General features: G+C 38.8%; 1 protein-coding gene across 2 annotated transcripts in view; it reads left to right on the plus strand.

Annotated features, from left to right (window-relative positions):
• The window catches only part of LOC138032213 (spermatogenesis-associated protein 6-like), a 35638-nt gene extending 24439 nt beyond the window's left edge, over positions 1–11199 (plus strand). For both annotated transcript variants that reach the window (XM_068879831.1, XM_068879832.1), the window contains exons 11-12: positions 1769–1842; positions 10499–11199. In XM_068879831.1, coding sequence (XP_068735932.1) covers positions 1769–1802 — 34 coding nt within the window. In that variant the 3' untranslated portion in view covers positions 1803–1842; positions 10499–11199. The remainder of the gene's footprint in view (positions 1–1768; positions 1843–10498) is intronic.
• The last annotated feature ends 3801 nt before the right edge of the window (positions 11200–15000 follow it).

Here is a 15000-nt window from a genome sequence, read left to right on the forward strand (position 1 = left end):
TAAACTCGTGTTTTTCATATATAATAAGTTGCGTTTACACGCTGAAATAGGCCTTTTTCAAAATATAAAAAATCAGCTTGATAGCGAGTCAGTGAGGACAAAGACAAAGGAAAGTGGATGATATGTAAATATTTTTTACATTAATTCCCACGTGTTTCTATTGTCTTTGTCCTCACTGCCTCACTTTCAAGCTGACTATTTAATATATCGAAAATGGCCTATTGCTAGTGAGTCAATGACGTCACTTTCCCTAGATCCAACCCTCTGGGGTCCAATCGGTCAGTTTTGAACGTGAGTAATGACGGACCATGAAATCCGAATGTTACATTCAAAATAAACAGCCCTTGGATAAAAATCAAAGTTCAAAATTTTGCCAGCAAACACGCTTTCAAAATCTGAGGAAAAAAAAGGAAATGATTTTTTTATCATAGTAGCACTTTAACACGGAAAAACTAAAACGAAAGTGTTAAATTGAGATGATTAACTTGCTTGTTTAATGAGGGGTTTTCCCAACCTATGTGCAAAACCTCCTTGATTTTCAGTTGTAAAGGCGAAATACTACATGTACATGTGTTTGGGAAATCTCGTCTTAATGGTGACCAAATGGAGGGTGTAAACTGCAAAATGCCTTTCACGTATCTCTCAAGGCAGCGTCGAGCAGAGGGTGTAGGTCACTGTTTCACCATAGCTGAAACAACCCAAAACTTTACTAATGCTAACATTAAGCCTAAAGAATAATGTTTAAGCCCAAGGATAGCATGTTTGTGAAGGTTTGGGTTGTTTCAGTTAGTAAAACAATGACCTCCAACCTGCACTTTACACCCCGCTTTACACCCTCTGGGTGACGCCGCTCGAAGCAGCCGGCCTTGAAAGTTATGCGAAAGGCATTTCGATCCCATCGACAAAAGACGGAAGAAAAGGATTCGTTACAGTTCTTCGCTGGCATAATATTTGATTCATTGACAAAGGTTTAGTTCAAGGTTGGAGCTTTTCAACAGCTATCCCGTAAACATTTCTCTTTGAACAGCGTTTAGCTCTAAATATATCTTCTGTCGGAATGCACTGACGGCGACTAGTTACGCAAAATCCACTCAGTTTTTTTTTTTTTTAAGAAATGTCCTTTTTACGCCTTTGGGAGAACTGTTCATCATGAAAGCGAAAAACGTACAAGTTATTTAATATAAAGATTTAAGAATTACGTATGATGAAAGGTTATCAACATTCTCTGTTCTCTGTCATGGCGAAGTGAGATGAACATAACAGGCTTTCATTGCAGTGCGTCCGTGCTGTGAAAAGCAGTTCGCACATTCATTCTTTACCTTGGGGAGCTAGGTGTGATAACATTAAACAATGATTTGCAACCATTGTCTTCTTGCGGCACATTACGGCAATTAAAGCGGCCGCGGCATTCGGTTTCTTTCGCCTTTGCCTCGGTTGCGGTTTTCGTCCAACCTAAGTGATTTGTGGTAAACACTATCGGCAAAGACGAGGTATTACTGTGTGCACATGCACTAATCGTTTCAAGCGGTACTGTTTGTAAACTGTTTTTTGTTATGGCGCTGCTTGCGTCAAGTTTAGGCTTTAAGGAAGTGGGGGATGGATTGGGAATGAGTTTGAGGTACAAGTGAGGACCTTCAAGACAAAAATTGGCTTGCAAAAAATGCTACATGGTTTTTTTTTAAATTTAATTTTCTCTTTTCAGATTAAAGGAGTTATTAACAGAAAGAAGTTTTTTTAAACGTGATTTTTTTTCCTGTGCTGTTTGTAGGGCTTATTACAAATCTCTGGGGATTGATTTATGATGTGATAGGCTAAATGCAGCTGTTTTTGTGTAAAACCAAGGTGAGACAGACACTTGGGCCTCCACAGATGAGGCAAGTTCTTACCGATAATTTTTTGGTTGTGGATAACAAAACGTTATCAACTACAATTGTGAAAAATCAAGCCATTGACAAAGGGCAGTTTATGTCGATGACAAATGCGGCCCATTTGCTATCAATAATTCCCTTGGTCCCATCTGCGAACAAGTTATTGATTACACAAGTCTTTTTTGCAGTGACGCAAACAATTTTTGAAGTCAGTGGTTCTTCATTTTGCCTGATATAATCATGCGCATTAGAATTAAGTTCGGAGGCTCCCCACAATTAAACTATTCGTATGTGAAAATGCATGTCCAAACACTAACAGTTGTTGATAAAAGCTTGCTTTGTCTGTGGAGGCCGTAGCTTAGAGTTACTGGTTGTTAAGTGTATTTTAATGTTTACAGTAATTGAAATTGCAAAAAGTGGAGAAGGAAACCACTGGATGATCTTTAATAATATCTTAAATAGGCCATATATCGATATTCAGCTTGACAGTGAGGCAGTGAGGACAAAAACAACAGAGACATGTTGCATATCATATCAGCATATCATCCACTTTCCTTTGTCTTTGTCCTCTAAACCTCGCTTTTAAGCTGAATTTTAATACAATAGAAAGTGGCCTATTGAGAAATTATCGAAAGTGGCGTATTGAGGAGCTGACTGTTGACAAACCCTTACGATGGTATGGCAATAATTGTGAACGATACAGTACATATATAGAAGACATTTTTTTGAACTGCGGTTGTATTGACTCCAAGTAAGAATGATCATTGCAGTTGCAAGCAGCTTGAGCAATTTACGTAGGAATTTAACCTGAACCAGACTGGAACTCATGCCTATGCAATTTCACTGCATTGTTTACCATCTGAGTGCTCACTATATCACACTTCCTTTGCAACTGGTCATGCAAGTTGTTGCAACTGTGATGACTTAGATGGGTTTTAAAACCAAAAAGGTAAAATATACCCGTCAAGATTTGACTTATACAATACCAGGTAGTTATTAATATTATTTTAAAAATTGACTCTGTTAATCATTTTGAAAGATAAGCTTTTGTAAACAAAGCGACCATTAACAATCAGGCATAGTCTGATGCTACTTTGGTTCAAAGAAATATAAACGCAGCTTAATGGATAGCGTGGAAAGTGCGCGCTGATTGGCTACTCACCTCCGTGGAATTTGCACCCGGAAATGTTGCAATATTTGCAGGAACAAATGGCTCAAAATCATTTTTTTGTGCTATATTATCTCACTGTTTCAGTATATCCTAAAACAACTATTCACCTCAGTGTCAGTGGCTAGTTAACAGGTATAGGCCTTATCACGGTTTTCGACGCCATCTTGACGGGTAGGCAAAGCGCTCAGAAATTACAGTGTTTGTATGGGAATCCGATAGCAAATAACTTCTTCCAAAATTGAATTTTTTTACAATTTCTGAATCGGAACGTTAAAATACGAGGTAGAAGATTGTATTCACCAAGTTTGAAGTATGAAGCTTGGCTAGAAGACGCTCAGTTAAGTTTTTGAATTTTCCACACATTTGTCTGTAAATTTGGCTGGGTAGACAAACGTCTAGACGCAGTTCGCGGGAAAAAATTTTAAGGCTAATGTAGGGAAAATTAAAAAAAAGAGCTCAGCGACTTATAGGAAAGCTACATCCTTCAAACTTGGTGAATACAATCTTCTACCTAGTATTTTAACGTTTTGATTCACAAATTGTGTAAAATTCAATTTTGGAAGAAGTTATTTGCTATCGGATTCCCATACAAACACTGTAATTTCTGACCGCTTTGCCTACCCGTCAAGATGGCGTCGAAAACCGTGATAAGGCCTATTCCATGAGCGCGCGTTGGATATGAGATGGTAAATAGCCAACTTGGCGCTATGCACCTTGTTGGCTATAACCAGTCTCATATCCAACAAGAGCGTATGGAACGATTGTTTTATTAAATTCCTTAAACTCCAAAAGTTTGGAAGTACGAAATACAAGCGAAATCGAAACAACTTGATGAAGATGCGATGTTGGGTAATACCTTGTGGTCAGACAGATGCAGACTCATCACAAAAACATCTTTTGCCTTTCGCGTACTTCTAAACCTCGGAATTGATCCAAACTTTCCACAAAGGGTTTTTTGTTTGCTTTATTCAGGGAGAAATTTCGCTTTCTGGTGAAAAAAAAATTAGCTTAGTAACGATTGCAATCAATTGCAAGATTGATTGAACCAATCAGAGCATGATAAATGCATTAAACGAGGTTGAAAATTTAATAATGGTGGATATTTACCTCGCCACTCATTAAATATCCACCACTAGCCACCTCCACTTCGGTGGATAGCAGCCTATCAAAACATCAATAAAACATCACGTGTATGAGCTTTATATCCTGATAAAACACTCCTCGTTAGTATTCTTTATATAAAGAACACTAATTAGGCATAGCTTGTTTTTCTTGTATGGTAATAATCACCTCTCACAATTAGAACCATTGCTTTGAGTCCAGAGGGACTCTTTGTGGAACGTTTTTTAGGCCATTCAAAAAACTCGCAGCACGTGTTTTATCGGGTCTAAAAACACTCGGCTACACCTAGTGTTTTTAAACCCCAATAAAACACTGCTGCTCATTTTTTAAACATTACATTAAATTTTCAACCTCGGGTTAATGCATTTCTAGTGCTCTGATTGGTTCACTCAATCTCGGTTATCAGCTCATATACCTTAGTTTGACCTTATGTGGTAAATGATTGCGCTAGGCGGTGCTAAGCAAAAAAAAAACGTTCTAGTGGAAAGTTTGAATCAATTCGGACATCGAGAAGTACGTGAAAAGGTAAGAAATATTTTTGTAAGGCCTGCGTCTGTCTGACCACAAGGTCTTACACAACATCGCATCTGAGTTCACATCAAGTTTTTTTCTTTTCACTCGTGTTTCATACTTTCTAAACTTTTGGAGTTTAAGGAATTTAATAAAACAATTATTCCATTCGCGCTCGTTGGATATGAGACTGGTTATAGCCAACTCGGCGCTACGTTGGCTATTTACCATCTCATATCCAACGTGCGCTCATGGAACAATTGTTAATTAGCCTACAAGTCACTTTCCTGCATAAAAATTGGCAGTCATGTGACCACTTAAGGTGGCTTAGTATTGTTTACTAATTCCCAAAATTTTAACCCTAGTCGTATGGCCAGGTTTTGAGAAACAGGCCTTTGAAATGTCTACATGCAGTTTCCACTCCCCGTCTTGGAGCTCGGTCACTATATTTGGCATTTATTTGTTAGGTAAAACTACATTTTACATCAATAGCAGTAACTAACACTTCAGAAGAGACATCCTGTTTCTTAATTTCACAGATTTCAAAGTCTTGATCTTTTTTTTTGGAAACTGTGGTAAGCCCCCTTTAAGACAAAATGTTTTTAGATGGCTTTTTTGATTCCATAAGTGCATATTGGTGCTTGAGGTTTCTCATGGGCACCATGGCATTGTCTTTGCATGAAACAGTGTTGTAGAGTCAATTGTTCTACTAAGACATTCTCTCAGAATTGTTGAAACTGATGTGAGCCACCCTCATGTCTTCTTGGAAGTAAAATGACGTCATAATGATAATCATTATAAATTGCTCACCAAGATTTCAGTTTTGCTCTCTTCTGTGTGGTCTCAAAGGTCACATTTAATGTTCTCCCTGCTTATATGTTAGCAAGAATTTGATTGGCTCTCCACTCATCCTCTAGTAGATGACACAGAGATGAAAACCTGGAGTTTATATCTCAATTTTTTGGTCTGAAACAGAAAGAGAGATTCAGTTGATCAAATTAATTTACCTACCTGAACTTCTACTCATTACCCTGAATGAACCTTGACTCTATTCTTTTCCTCTTACACAACTACCTACATCTACATCACAGAGAAAAAGTATGAAGAGCGAGTTGAAAAATGTTGCACCAGTAGTCTTTTTCAGTAACACTTCACCTGATTGTAACTTTGTGAAGTAATTTATGATTTATCACTCTAAAGACGGCATGCCAAATTCAATCCATCAAGAGGAAGACCTTGACACTGTTATCACAGTTAGACTGGAGGATTAGCAGCCCTTTGAGAGTCACGAGTGGGATGGTTTGCACCTGAAAATACAATCTAAAAAGCAACCATTCATTTATCATTCCGGCACAACTGGTAGAGTGTGAATTTGACCTTTTCTCCCACGAATCAGTGAATGATAGCAATGATTTCTGAAGTGGTGGATGTTTAAGTGACTGAGGTTATAAGGACGACATCACCTCTTTAGCCATGGTCAGTGGTGATATAATTTCATTCCGTTCCATTCACAGGTTATAGTGAAAAGAACAAAAAATGTTCTGCATTATTTTATTCATTTTACTATTACTTAATTAATTTTCCTTTCATCATTAACAGTCACTAATGTTCTTACAGTCCACAATACTGCTTCTGCACTGTATGCACATAATTAGATGAATGACCAAATTTGATACCTAACACAAATTGTCCCAATAAGTACAAGCATTTTGCTACTGCATGTATTTCGAACTGTTAAGCATTGTGACTAGTTCGGGGTAAATGCACCTGCTCATCCTTCCTTGACAAGCAGAGTTTGGGGGACACTAAGTGATGTTAACTTTCTTTACCGTACTTATTCAGCTACAAGCCGAGACCCCAAACTTTTTACGCAAAAAATCAACTTGATCGAAACCAATTGTTAAAGCACAATATTCGGCTATAAGCCGAGACCCATTTTAGGTCTTGATCTTTATCGACCATGGAATTTTCATAAAAATACAATTTGACATTGACTGAAAAATTATACTCAAAGCAATAACATGAAAGCGAAAGATTAGAAACAAACAAGCAAGACCCCCCGGGGTCGATGGTCCATTGCTGGAGGAAAGATCGGACAAATCTGTTCTTAAATTGTCAGCCAAACGAAAGACAATGGCCTGCTTTATGCCAAAGTATCCCACGCTTGATCAACGACTGTTGGAGTCGTTTTCAGAGCAAAGAAGTCAACATAACATTTACCCTCTAATGCGTACGGTTTTTTCGCTTGGAGAATGTCGCTTTATACAAGACGAAATCCACTGGTGCTATGGTGTCCTGTGACAAGCTTGTCTACATGATCTGTGTCAACAGAAGGTTCTCATCGCCTTGGTTGGTATTAGAAATGGAAGCGTCGTCATTGCATCAGCTTATGAACAAAAAGCTACCAAATAATAAAAGTCCATAACCAACAACAATTGCTCTTCATTTCACCAGTAATTTAGCTCGGCTTGTTAGTGAATACATGTTCATTTGTTACTGTTTCAATTTGCTGAGAAAATTTTTTTGCTCAAAAATACTCGGCTATCAGCCAAGACCCCTTCTTCGGCTCCAAATTTGCCCAAATTGTGCTTGCATGGCTTATAGCCGAATTAGGGATCACTCTGTGATACTTATCAAATTCTGACTGCATTCAATTATGTGCATCTCTGGATAACACAAGTCATTTGTAGGCATCAGCCTAGTGGTCTCTGTCCTAAATTAGTAAGCAAGCTTTCCAGTATGGTCTATTGTATGTAACACATCCAGCACAGTCCCTGTCTGTAAAATGGGGTTCAGCAATGTTATTGTTGATGTCACCATTTCTCGTTGCTTTTTTGTGTTCAGTTAGACGTCCTTTAAATTTCTGATGGTTAAACCTGCGTAAGTGACCCGGCAGTCCCAGCACTTGATTTTCTAAACTGCTACTACTCTTTCCTTTGGTTCATCTTCCTCTTTAAAATTCGTCAGTAGTTTTCATATTTTTTTTAGTTTTCTGTGAGCAACATCAATGTTGTAAGGCTGCAGGATCCGTGAGATAGTTTCAGAAGTTCTTACGGTGTAGGGTTAGTGATCGTAGGGTTTGCTTTTGTATGATATAAGCATTGTGTGTAATGAAGTCACAGTTGTGGTTCCTCTGACTAAATTAATTGGCTAGGTACTTTTCGTCTGCTAGGCTGTCACGTGAATCACAACCAGTGGCTCTTGTCTTGTTGAGGTTTGTAGGGTTGTAACAGGGTTCATTAAAGAGTCTGTTAGTATGTGAAGGTTTGTTGCTGTCGCAGGTAACCAAGCTGTCTAGAAAGAGTATCTCGCCATTCTCCTTGATCTCATTGATAAACTGAATGTGGGTGTTTTGCCTGTTGAAGCGTTAGTGAAAGTTTTATACATTGTACGTAGTGTAATCAGAGTGGCACTGTTCACTTCCATAGGTAGTGATAGTTGTAAAGTGGATAGCACCTAAGTCTGTTGTGATGTGGAATGTGGAATGTCAATCACGTCAGCTTTCTAAAGTAAAAGTAGTTTGCTGTTGGGTTTTCATTGAAGTGCTGGAGTCTGGTTTCCGTTCAGTGCTGCATAACTTTGTTTGTCATTGACAAGTGCATCCATCTTCTCATGACAGTCTTTCTTATCCATAACAACATTCTGTCTCCCGTTCTTTGTTAGAGGGAAGTATCACATGTCCTTGTCACTCTTTGGGATTTATGCCAATTAATGCTGTTACACAAATCACTTGACTTCTGTTCAGGTTGTTGACACGTCAGTCAATGTTACCCAAAACATTCCTTCTCAGGACTACAATCATCCAGACAATAATTGTACTTCACTTAGTTATAAAGTGGGAGTGGTAGACAACATCAGCGGTGTCTTACATGATGCATCCAAATCAAAAATTGACTACAAAGGCCTCAAGATTCCGTTCTTAAATGTGAGAGGCATGTCAGATTTTTAGAAATTACTGGAGCCCACCTATGTGATATTATCGATTCATGTTTATAAACCGTCTAGGCTGAACTGGATGGAGAAAAGTGGCCGATGGTGTGTCATACACTTAAACCGTGAATCCGTGATTGTGTTGTTCTTGGTTGGCATGACTATTCCGGGCGTGGGGGTAGGGGGTGAAGGGTAAAATAGCTGAAACAACCAAAACCTTTACAAAAATGCTAACCTTAGGCCTAAGGCATAGGCATAGTGTTTAGCCCTAAGGTTAGCATTCTGGTAAAGGTTTGGGTTGTTTTAGCTATTTCACCCTTCACCCCCTAGCCCTCACCCCCAGAATAGTCCTGCTGCTCTTGATCTACCAACTAAGCTCTCAAGCCATTTGTGACCTGGTCAATTGCAAGTTCAAATAAAATTATACAACATTTATATTATTCATTATTCAACTTCAGTTGGCAGAGTACAAATAACAAGTACAAATATCTCACAGTATTTGTACTTCAGAAGCGCAGAAGCGGCAGAACTGGCTGAAAATGCTAATTTTTTCCCCTGAAGAAAACAATGAATGCTTGCCAAATTTTGAGATTTTTGGCAAAAACGAGTTTCAAGAAACCAACGATAACCTACACGACAATTAATTTTCTCTCTTCATTGAAGAAAACCAAATACAGCAAAAAGAGAAAAATTGATCTCAGTGTATTGATCTTTTTTGAAACGGTGGTGCGAATCTGTGAAAGAAGCAAGGGCCCTTGAAGAAATTCATGTCCTTTTTTCACCACTGGAAGTTTACTTGAAAATCCAAGATCATCGTTGTTAATATCTCTGTACACCTTATAATACAGAATTTTCCAATATTCCATCTTTGTTTTCCTTACATGTAAAGCAAGTGTTTGAGTTTTTGACCAATCAACAGCAACCTAATATAGGTGCAGGAAACCTGAACGGTCCCTCACTCAATAGTTTGTTGTGCAAGGAAGGAAGTTATAGGTTGAGCTTTCAATTTAGCTTTCTTCGTTTTTCTGACTGACTGAAATCTAGTGTGTAATATCATGGGGTATTCTTACTCGTCTCATATTTTGACTCACCCTAAAGGCTCGCCAATATACAGCGATACCACACACTAAATCGTCCAAGGAGATGTTTAAATTCATTTCACTAACCCTTAGCGGGATACAACTTGAACTCACAGTTGACTTGATGACATAGCTGGTAGACCATGTGCAAGACAGTTGTATAGGCATGGAAATGAATCCCATTCAAGCCGTGGTATCTTCAGCTGAGGCTTACTTGCAACTACCATGATCTTCGGAATGGTCATTTTATGTTCACTCCTCAGTTCAAATATATGACATTTCATATATTCATAATTCAATTCATTCACCTCTAGTAGGGTGCAGCTTGAATTAGCAATTAGCCAGCTTTTGCTTTCTGATATTAAAGAAAATATGCTAGGTGTGATTATGATCTGTGGGAGCCATGAGAGCAATGAGAGCTCTATTCAGAAGGTCAAGCATTCAAAATGGATCTCAATTAAGAAACGTTGCATGCCATTGATTTAAGTGCTATTGTCTCCAGTTCCTTATGGTTTAAAACCCAATAAAACACAATCTCCAAGTTTACTCCTAACAGTACCCTTTCACACTGGCAGTACCTCCATTGTGTCAGCACTATAAGCCAACTGCGGAAAATACCATTATACTCTTTCTTTGCCCCCCCCCCCCCCCCCCAATTTTGCATAAGCATTGGACTTACAATGGTCCCAAGAGAAAACAAAAACAAAACAATGCTTATGCAAAACTTGGTGGGACAAACAAAGAGTAATATGGTATTTTCCAAAGTGGCCTATTTGACAAATTAAGAAAAACTGATTGCATTATTGTCCTTTCTTCAGGTTGTGCCTTGAAATCCATGGTCCTGGGGATAAAGAGATATTAGCTAACGGATTTACCACTATTAGTTTCTAACTTATTTGCATCTTAATATTTGTGAGATTTATCCAGAGTTTTTACCAAATGATACACCGGAACCATGATACTGTCTAAATTTGCAAACCCTTATCTTTCGAGAGAGTGAAGTTATTAGTTTTGTTTTTTGTTTCCTTTTATTTGACTCAATGTAGATTAAAAAGTTCGCAAGCAGAATTAGGAATATTCCTTGAAAAAAATTGAACCCTTTCCTTTTTAAAAATTTGATGTGGTTATTACAGACTTTAACTGCTGATTTTAGTCGCTTCAAATTTCCTTAAATGATTCCTAAGGTGAAGGATTTGCATGTCACAACACCAAGGATGTCATTCTGGGTAGTTATTAAATCGCCTCCATGAAACTCGAAATCTTCTATTTTCTCTATTTATTTTGTCAAACATTCCAACAGAACATTGTTCCTGGCATCTGGTTTTGTGTGCTGCATTTAGGGGGCAATGCACCATTTTTAAGCTTTAATAACTATCTGTACACTTGTGTGGCGATAATAATAAAGCTATACCTACTGTTGATTGATACATCCTTAGCCTCCATGTACTCTTTTTCTTGGGCTGCAGAAAATGAATCAGAACGTGGACCTAATAAAGGCAACAAGTGCTGTAAATTCTCATTTCAGTTGTCCTCATGGTCCTTGGCTGGCTTGGTGTTTCGAAATTTATTATTACCTTTTGCAGGGCTCGAAAAATATTTTGATTTCCAGCTTCCCCTTTGGGCAAGGAACTCCCAAGTTTTGCTTGCCTGGAACAATTGCATTGGTTTTGAAGCTTATTAATAATTCATGAGCTCCGTGCTCAGTTATCGTAAAAACCAAAAGCTGAAGATCTTCGGTTTTACAGGGATACTTTCCTTGGAAAATGCAGGCACAGGCTTCGTTCTTTCGACCAAAATTTGGGGCTTCATTTCACAACTTCGATAAGAGACAAGCAGGGTGGAAACAGCATTTTCGTGCAAATCATATTAGGTATTTTAGAAATGATTGAGAATTTCTGGGAACATATTTAGACGACTTTACATGATATCTGTGTCTAGGCCAAGAGCACGTCTACCTATTTTTGTTGTGGAGACAGATTTAGGCAGGCACAAAATCGAGACCAGATCAACTCGGATCAATGTAAAAAAAATGACAAGTCCTCGAAATCAGCCTAGCCCTAATCTTTTAAGCTGACCTTACTGAAACTGGGGCAAACGTTGAATAGGTTTGGCTTACAAAACCATTTTTCACACAATCCAAGGTGAGAGATCGGCGTTGATCTGGTCCGACTTTTGTACCTTCCCAACAGATTTTGATTACATTTTGACCAGTCGTGATATTTTGTATTTGTATAATATTTAACCATTCATTATGTTTTAATATAGTTAGGTGCAGTCTCTTAATCTGTGTATTATCAGTTGGTCATTAGTACATTTTGATGTTGGCTTTTATTCCGTAATCTTGATGAGTCACTGTATTTGGTGCATTTCTTTTTTGCAATTACAAATAAAGTGAGTACATGATTCAGAGGCACCAATCTGCAGGCTGTCAGTACCCACATAAAGCACCATAGAAATTGTAAACAGCTATTCCTAAATTCCCATCAAGCTGGATCTAAAATCCCTGACTTACCTATGTGGCTACCTTTTGTTTCCAAATCATTTCATCATTTTTTCGTTGATGGCTTCTTAATTTTTCCTTGGGAGCTTGCCAGTCAAGCAAGTGAGCAGAGAAAGTTGCTTGTCTGAAATGAACCTTCACTTGCCCTGGACAACCGGATGTGTGTTTTTTTAGCTCTGTATAAATTTGCTTCATTCTCTGCTAAACGTTTCGGCTTCGTATTGGTGGATAACATAACAAAGACAACAATTTGAGGTCACATGACACATTCTTGACTTGCTACCATAGGCAGCCCAAGCTTGCATCACTACAGACAGCCGTTGAGAATTTAAACGCGTTATAAGACTTTGTATGGGAAATAAAATACCGTCGATTATGAAGCCTAAAAAATGCTCAATTTAACGTTCATTCAATAAAATGAATAAAAGTGACTCACCTCTGGTGTGTTCTTGTACCTTTTGGAGCTTATTTTACCGTTTTGGGAAGTCCGTGTTTTCAATGATCTAAGACGAAGTCAAGGCTGCACACTAAGATTTCGACTGTTGTCAGCTCAGAGGCGGTTTCCACCCGATGAGGTACAGAACACTTACCCCACCCCAACAGCGTCAATCGTAACCATGGAGCTGTTCGAGAAGCCGCTGTGGGGATGGGGTAAGTGTTGTACATTTAATGACTGAACCTCATCGGTTGGAGTTAATTTGACCTCGGACCCAAGCTCCGTGTCCTGTCCGGTTATCAGCAGCTGTTAAATTTATCAGCTATCCTGAAATTGAAGCAGAAAATGCTCATTTCCAGCCAAGTGCGTGGGGATTTTTGATGACGAAACATTCACGGAGGTTCGCAAATGATGTGGCTTTCGCTTTGCGTGAAAAAATCGCGGCTCGGATGGATTTTCGATTCGCAAACTGCCTCTGAGCTGACAACGGTCGAAATCTTAGTGTGCAGCCTTGGCTTCGTCTTAGAACATTGAAAACATGGTAAAATAAGCTCCAAAAGGCACAAGAATACACCAGAGCTTATTCACTTTGTTTTCAAAGGAGAGGTAATGTCTGTTTCATAAGTAAACAACAGCGAACTTCGTACATGTTGCCTATGTTTTAGATGTCATGTGTCAACCAAAATATACTTGTTTGAAAATTATTTCGAAATCGGTTCCACAATATTTCTCGCGCACTGTAAAAAGCAAAAGGATGGAAATCACACCTTTTCACCTGTATTTTCGACTTCACGCACAAAAAGCACTGAAATGGCTTCAAATTACGTCATACTGAAACCCCGCCAAAATCCAGTTTATTGCTGGCCATTTTCCATTCACAGTAGATCAGTGAATTAAACCTTTTTTTTCAAAACACAATATTAAACACAAAAGATACACGCCTTCCCATACCAATAAACAAAGTGACCGTATGGCAATATAGTGACAACCAACTCAGACAACAAGTTGCAAAATTGTTGAGACACTTTCATTAAAAAACACCTTTTCTGGCTTCCAATACCCACCGTATCCAGAATTTAGACCTTTCCCACTTCCCCTCCCCTTTTCCCCTTTCAATGTTGACTGTTTAAGTTTTCAACATTTTTTTGCCTTGCTAGCAACACTGATAAGGAGGGGGGGGGGCTGCAGTGTGAGAGATAATAGGTAAATTAGTAATGCCCCAAGAAGGTGAAGTGTCTCAACTATTTTTGAAACTTGTTGTAGCGGCAAAACAAGTTTACTAACTTGTTTTACAACTTCAAATTTAGTTTATTTGCCCTTGGCGCTGGACAGCAGCTCACTCAAAGTGTTGCTCGAAGTGGTTTCTCTCTCAGGAAGCGTAGGAGAAAGCAACTGCTCGCAGGGTACACAACATGACATCATCCAATTGAACATTGCAGAAGAGAATTTTTAAAAAGAGGACACAAATTTAATCACAGAGAAGAGAATAACCTATTCTCTTCTTTCTGAAATCCCACAATACACCATGTTTAGTCCACCTTTGGCTAGTAGCCCAGGAGAAGGGCCTTAGGAATGTTTAGAATTTCTTAGTGTAAAGCATCATGCGTTGCAAGCATTCAAGGTTCATGCAGAACAAGAATGGAAATGGTTTGCTGCCACGGACTCACTGAGCTGAGAGTAGGCTGATTTAGCAACAGAACAGGAACGTCAGTGGCGACATCGCACGCTGCAAAACTACCAATGAGAATTTAGAATAGGGAAGAAAAGAGTGGAGTCTTCCATTCTGAATTCTCATTGGCGTTTTTTCTGTGCCCGCCGTCGCCACTGACGTTCCTGTTCTGTTGCTAAATCAGCCTAGTAAAAGTAGATAAGGTGGAAAAAGCAATTGAAAGTATGGAGAGCTACAGCTATCAATATAATGTTCAAATCTTCGGGGTACCAGAGTTGAGAGGTCGAGAATCTGCAGTGGATACAAGCAACCTTTGTATCAAATTATTCTCCGAGGTGGGAGCAAATGTCAGTTTACAAGATCTTGATATAGCACATCGTGTGCTGCAAAGAAATGGGCGATGTGACACAACAAAGCCAATTGTTTGCATGTTTGTGAGGAGACTGGCAAAGGATGTGGTAATGGCTCGTAGAAATGATGTATGTAGAGTTAATCCAACAAACCTCAGATTCCCTAGCAGGTTTCCTTGGGTGTCTCAAAAACAGACCTAACACCTAAGACCCCCGTCAAATCTCAGTAACTAAGACCTAAGACCCCTACCATATCTCAGAACTATGACCTAAAACTCCCACCAAATCCCAAAATCTAAGACCTAAAACCCCTGCCAAATCTCAAAATCTAAGACCTAAGACCCCCATCAAACCTCAGAAACTTA

Source organism: Montipora capricornis, chromosome 14 (assembly GCF_036669925.1).
Source record: "Montipora capricornis isolate CH-2021 chromosome 14, ASM3666992v2, whole genome shotgun sequence".
In the NCBI taxonomy this organism is placed as follows: Eukaryota; Metazoa; Cnidaria; class Anthozoa; order Scleractinia; family Acroporidae; genus Montipora; species Montipora capricornis.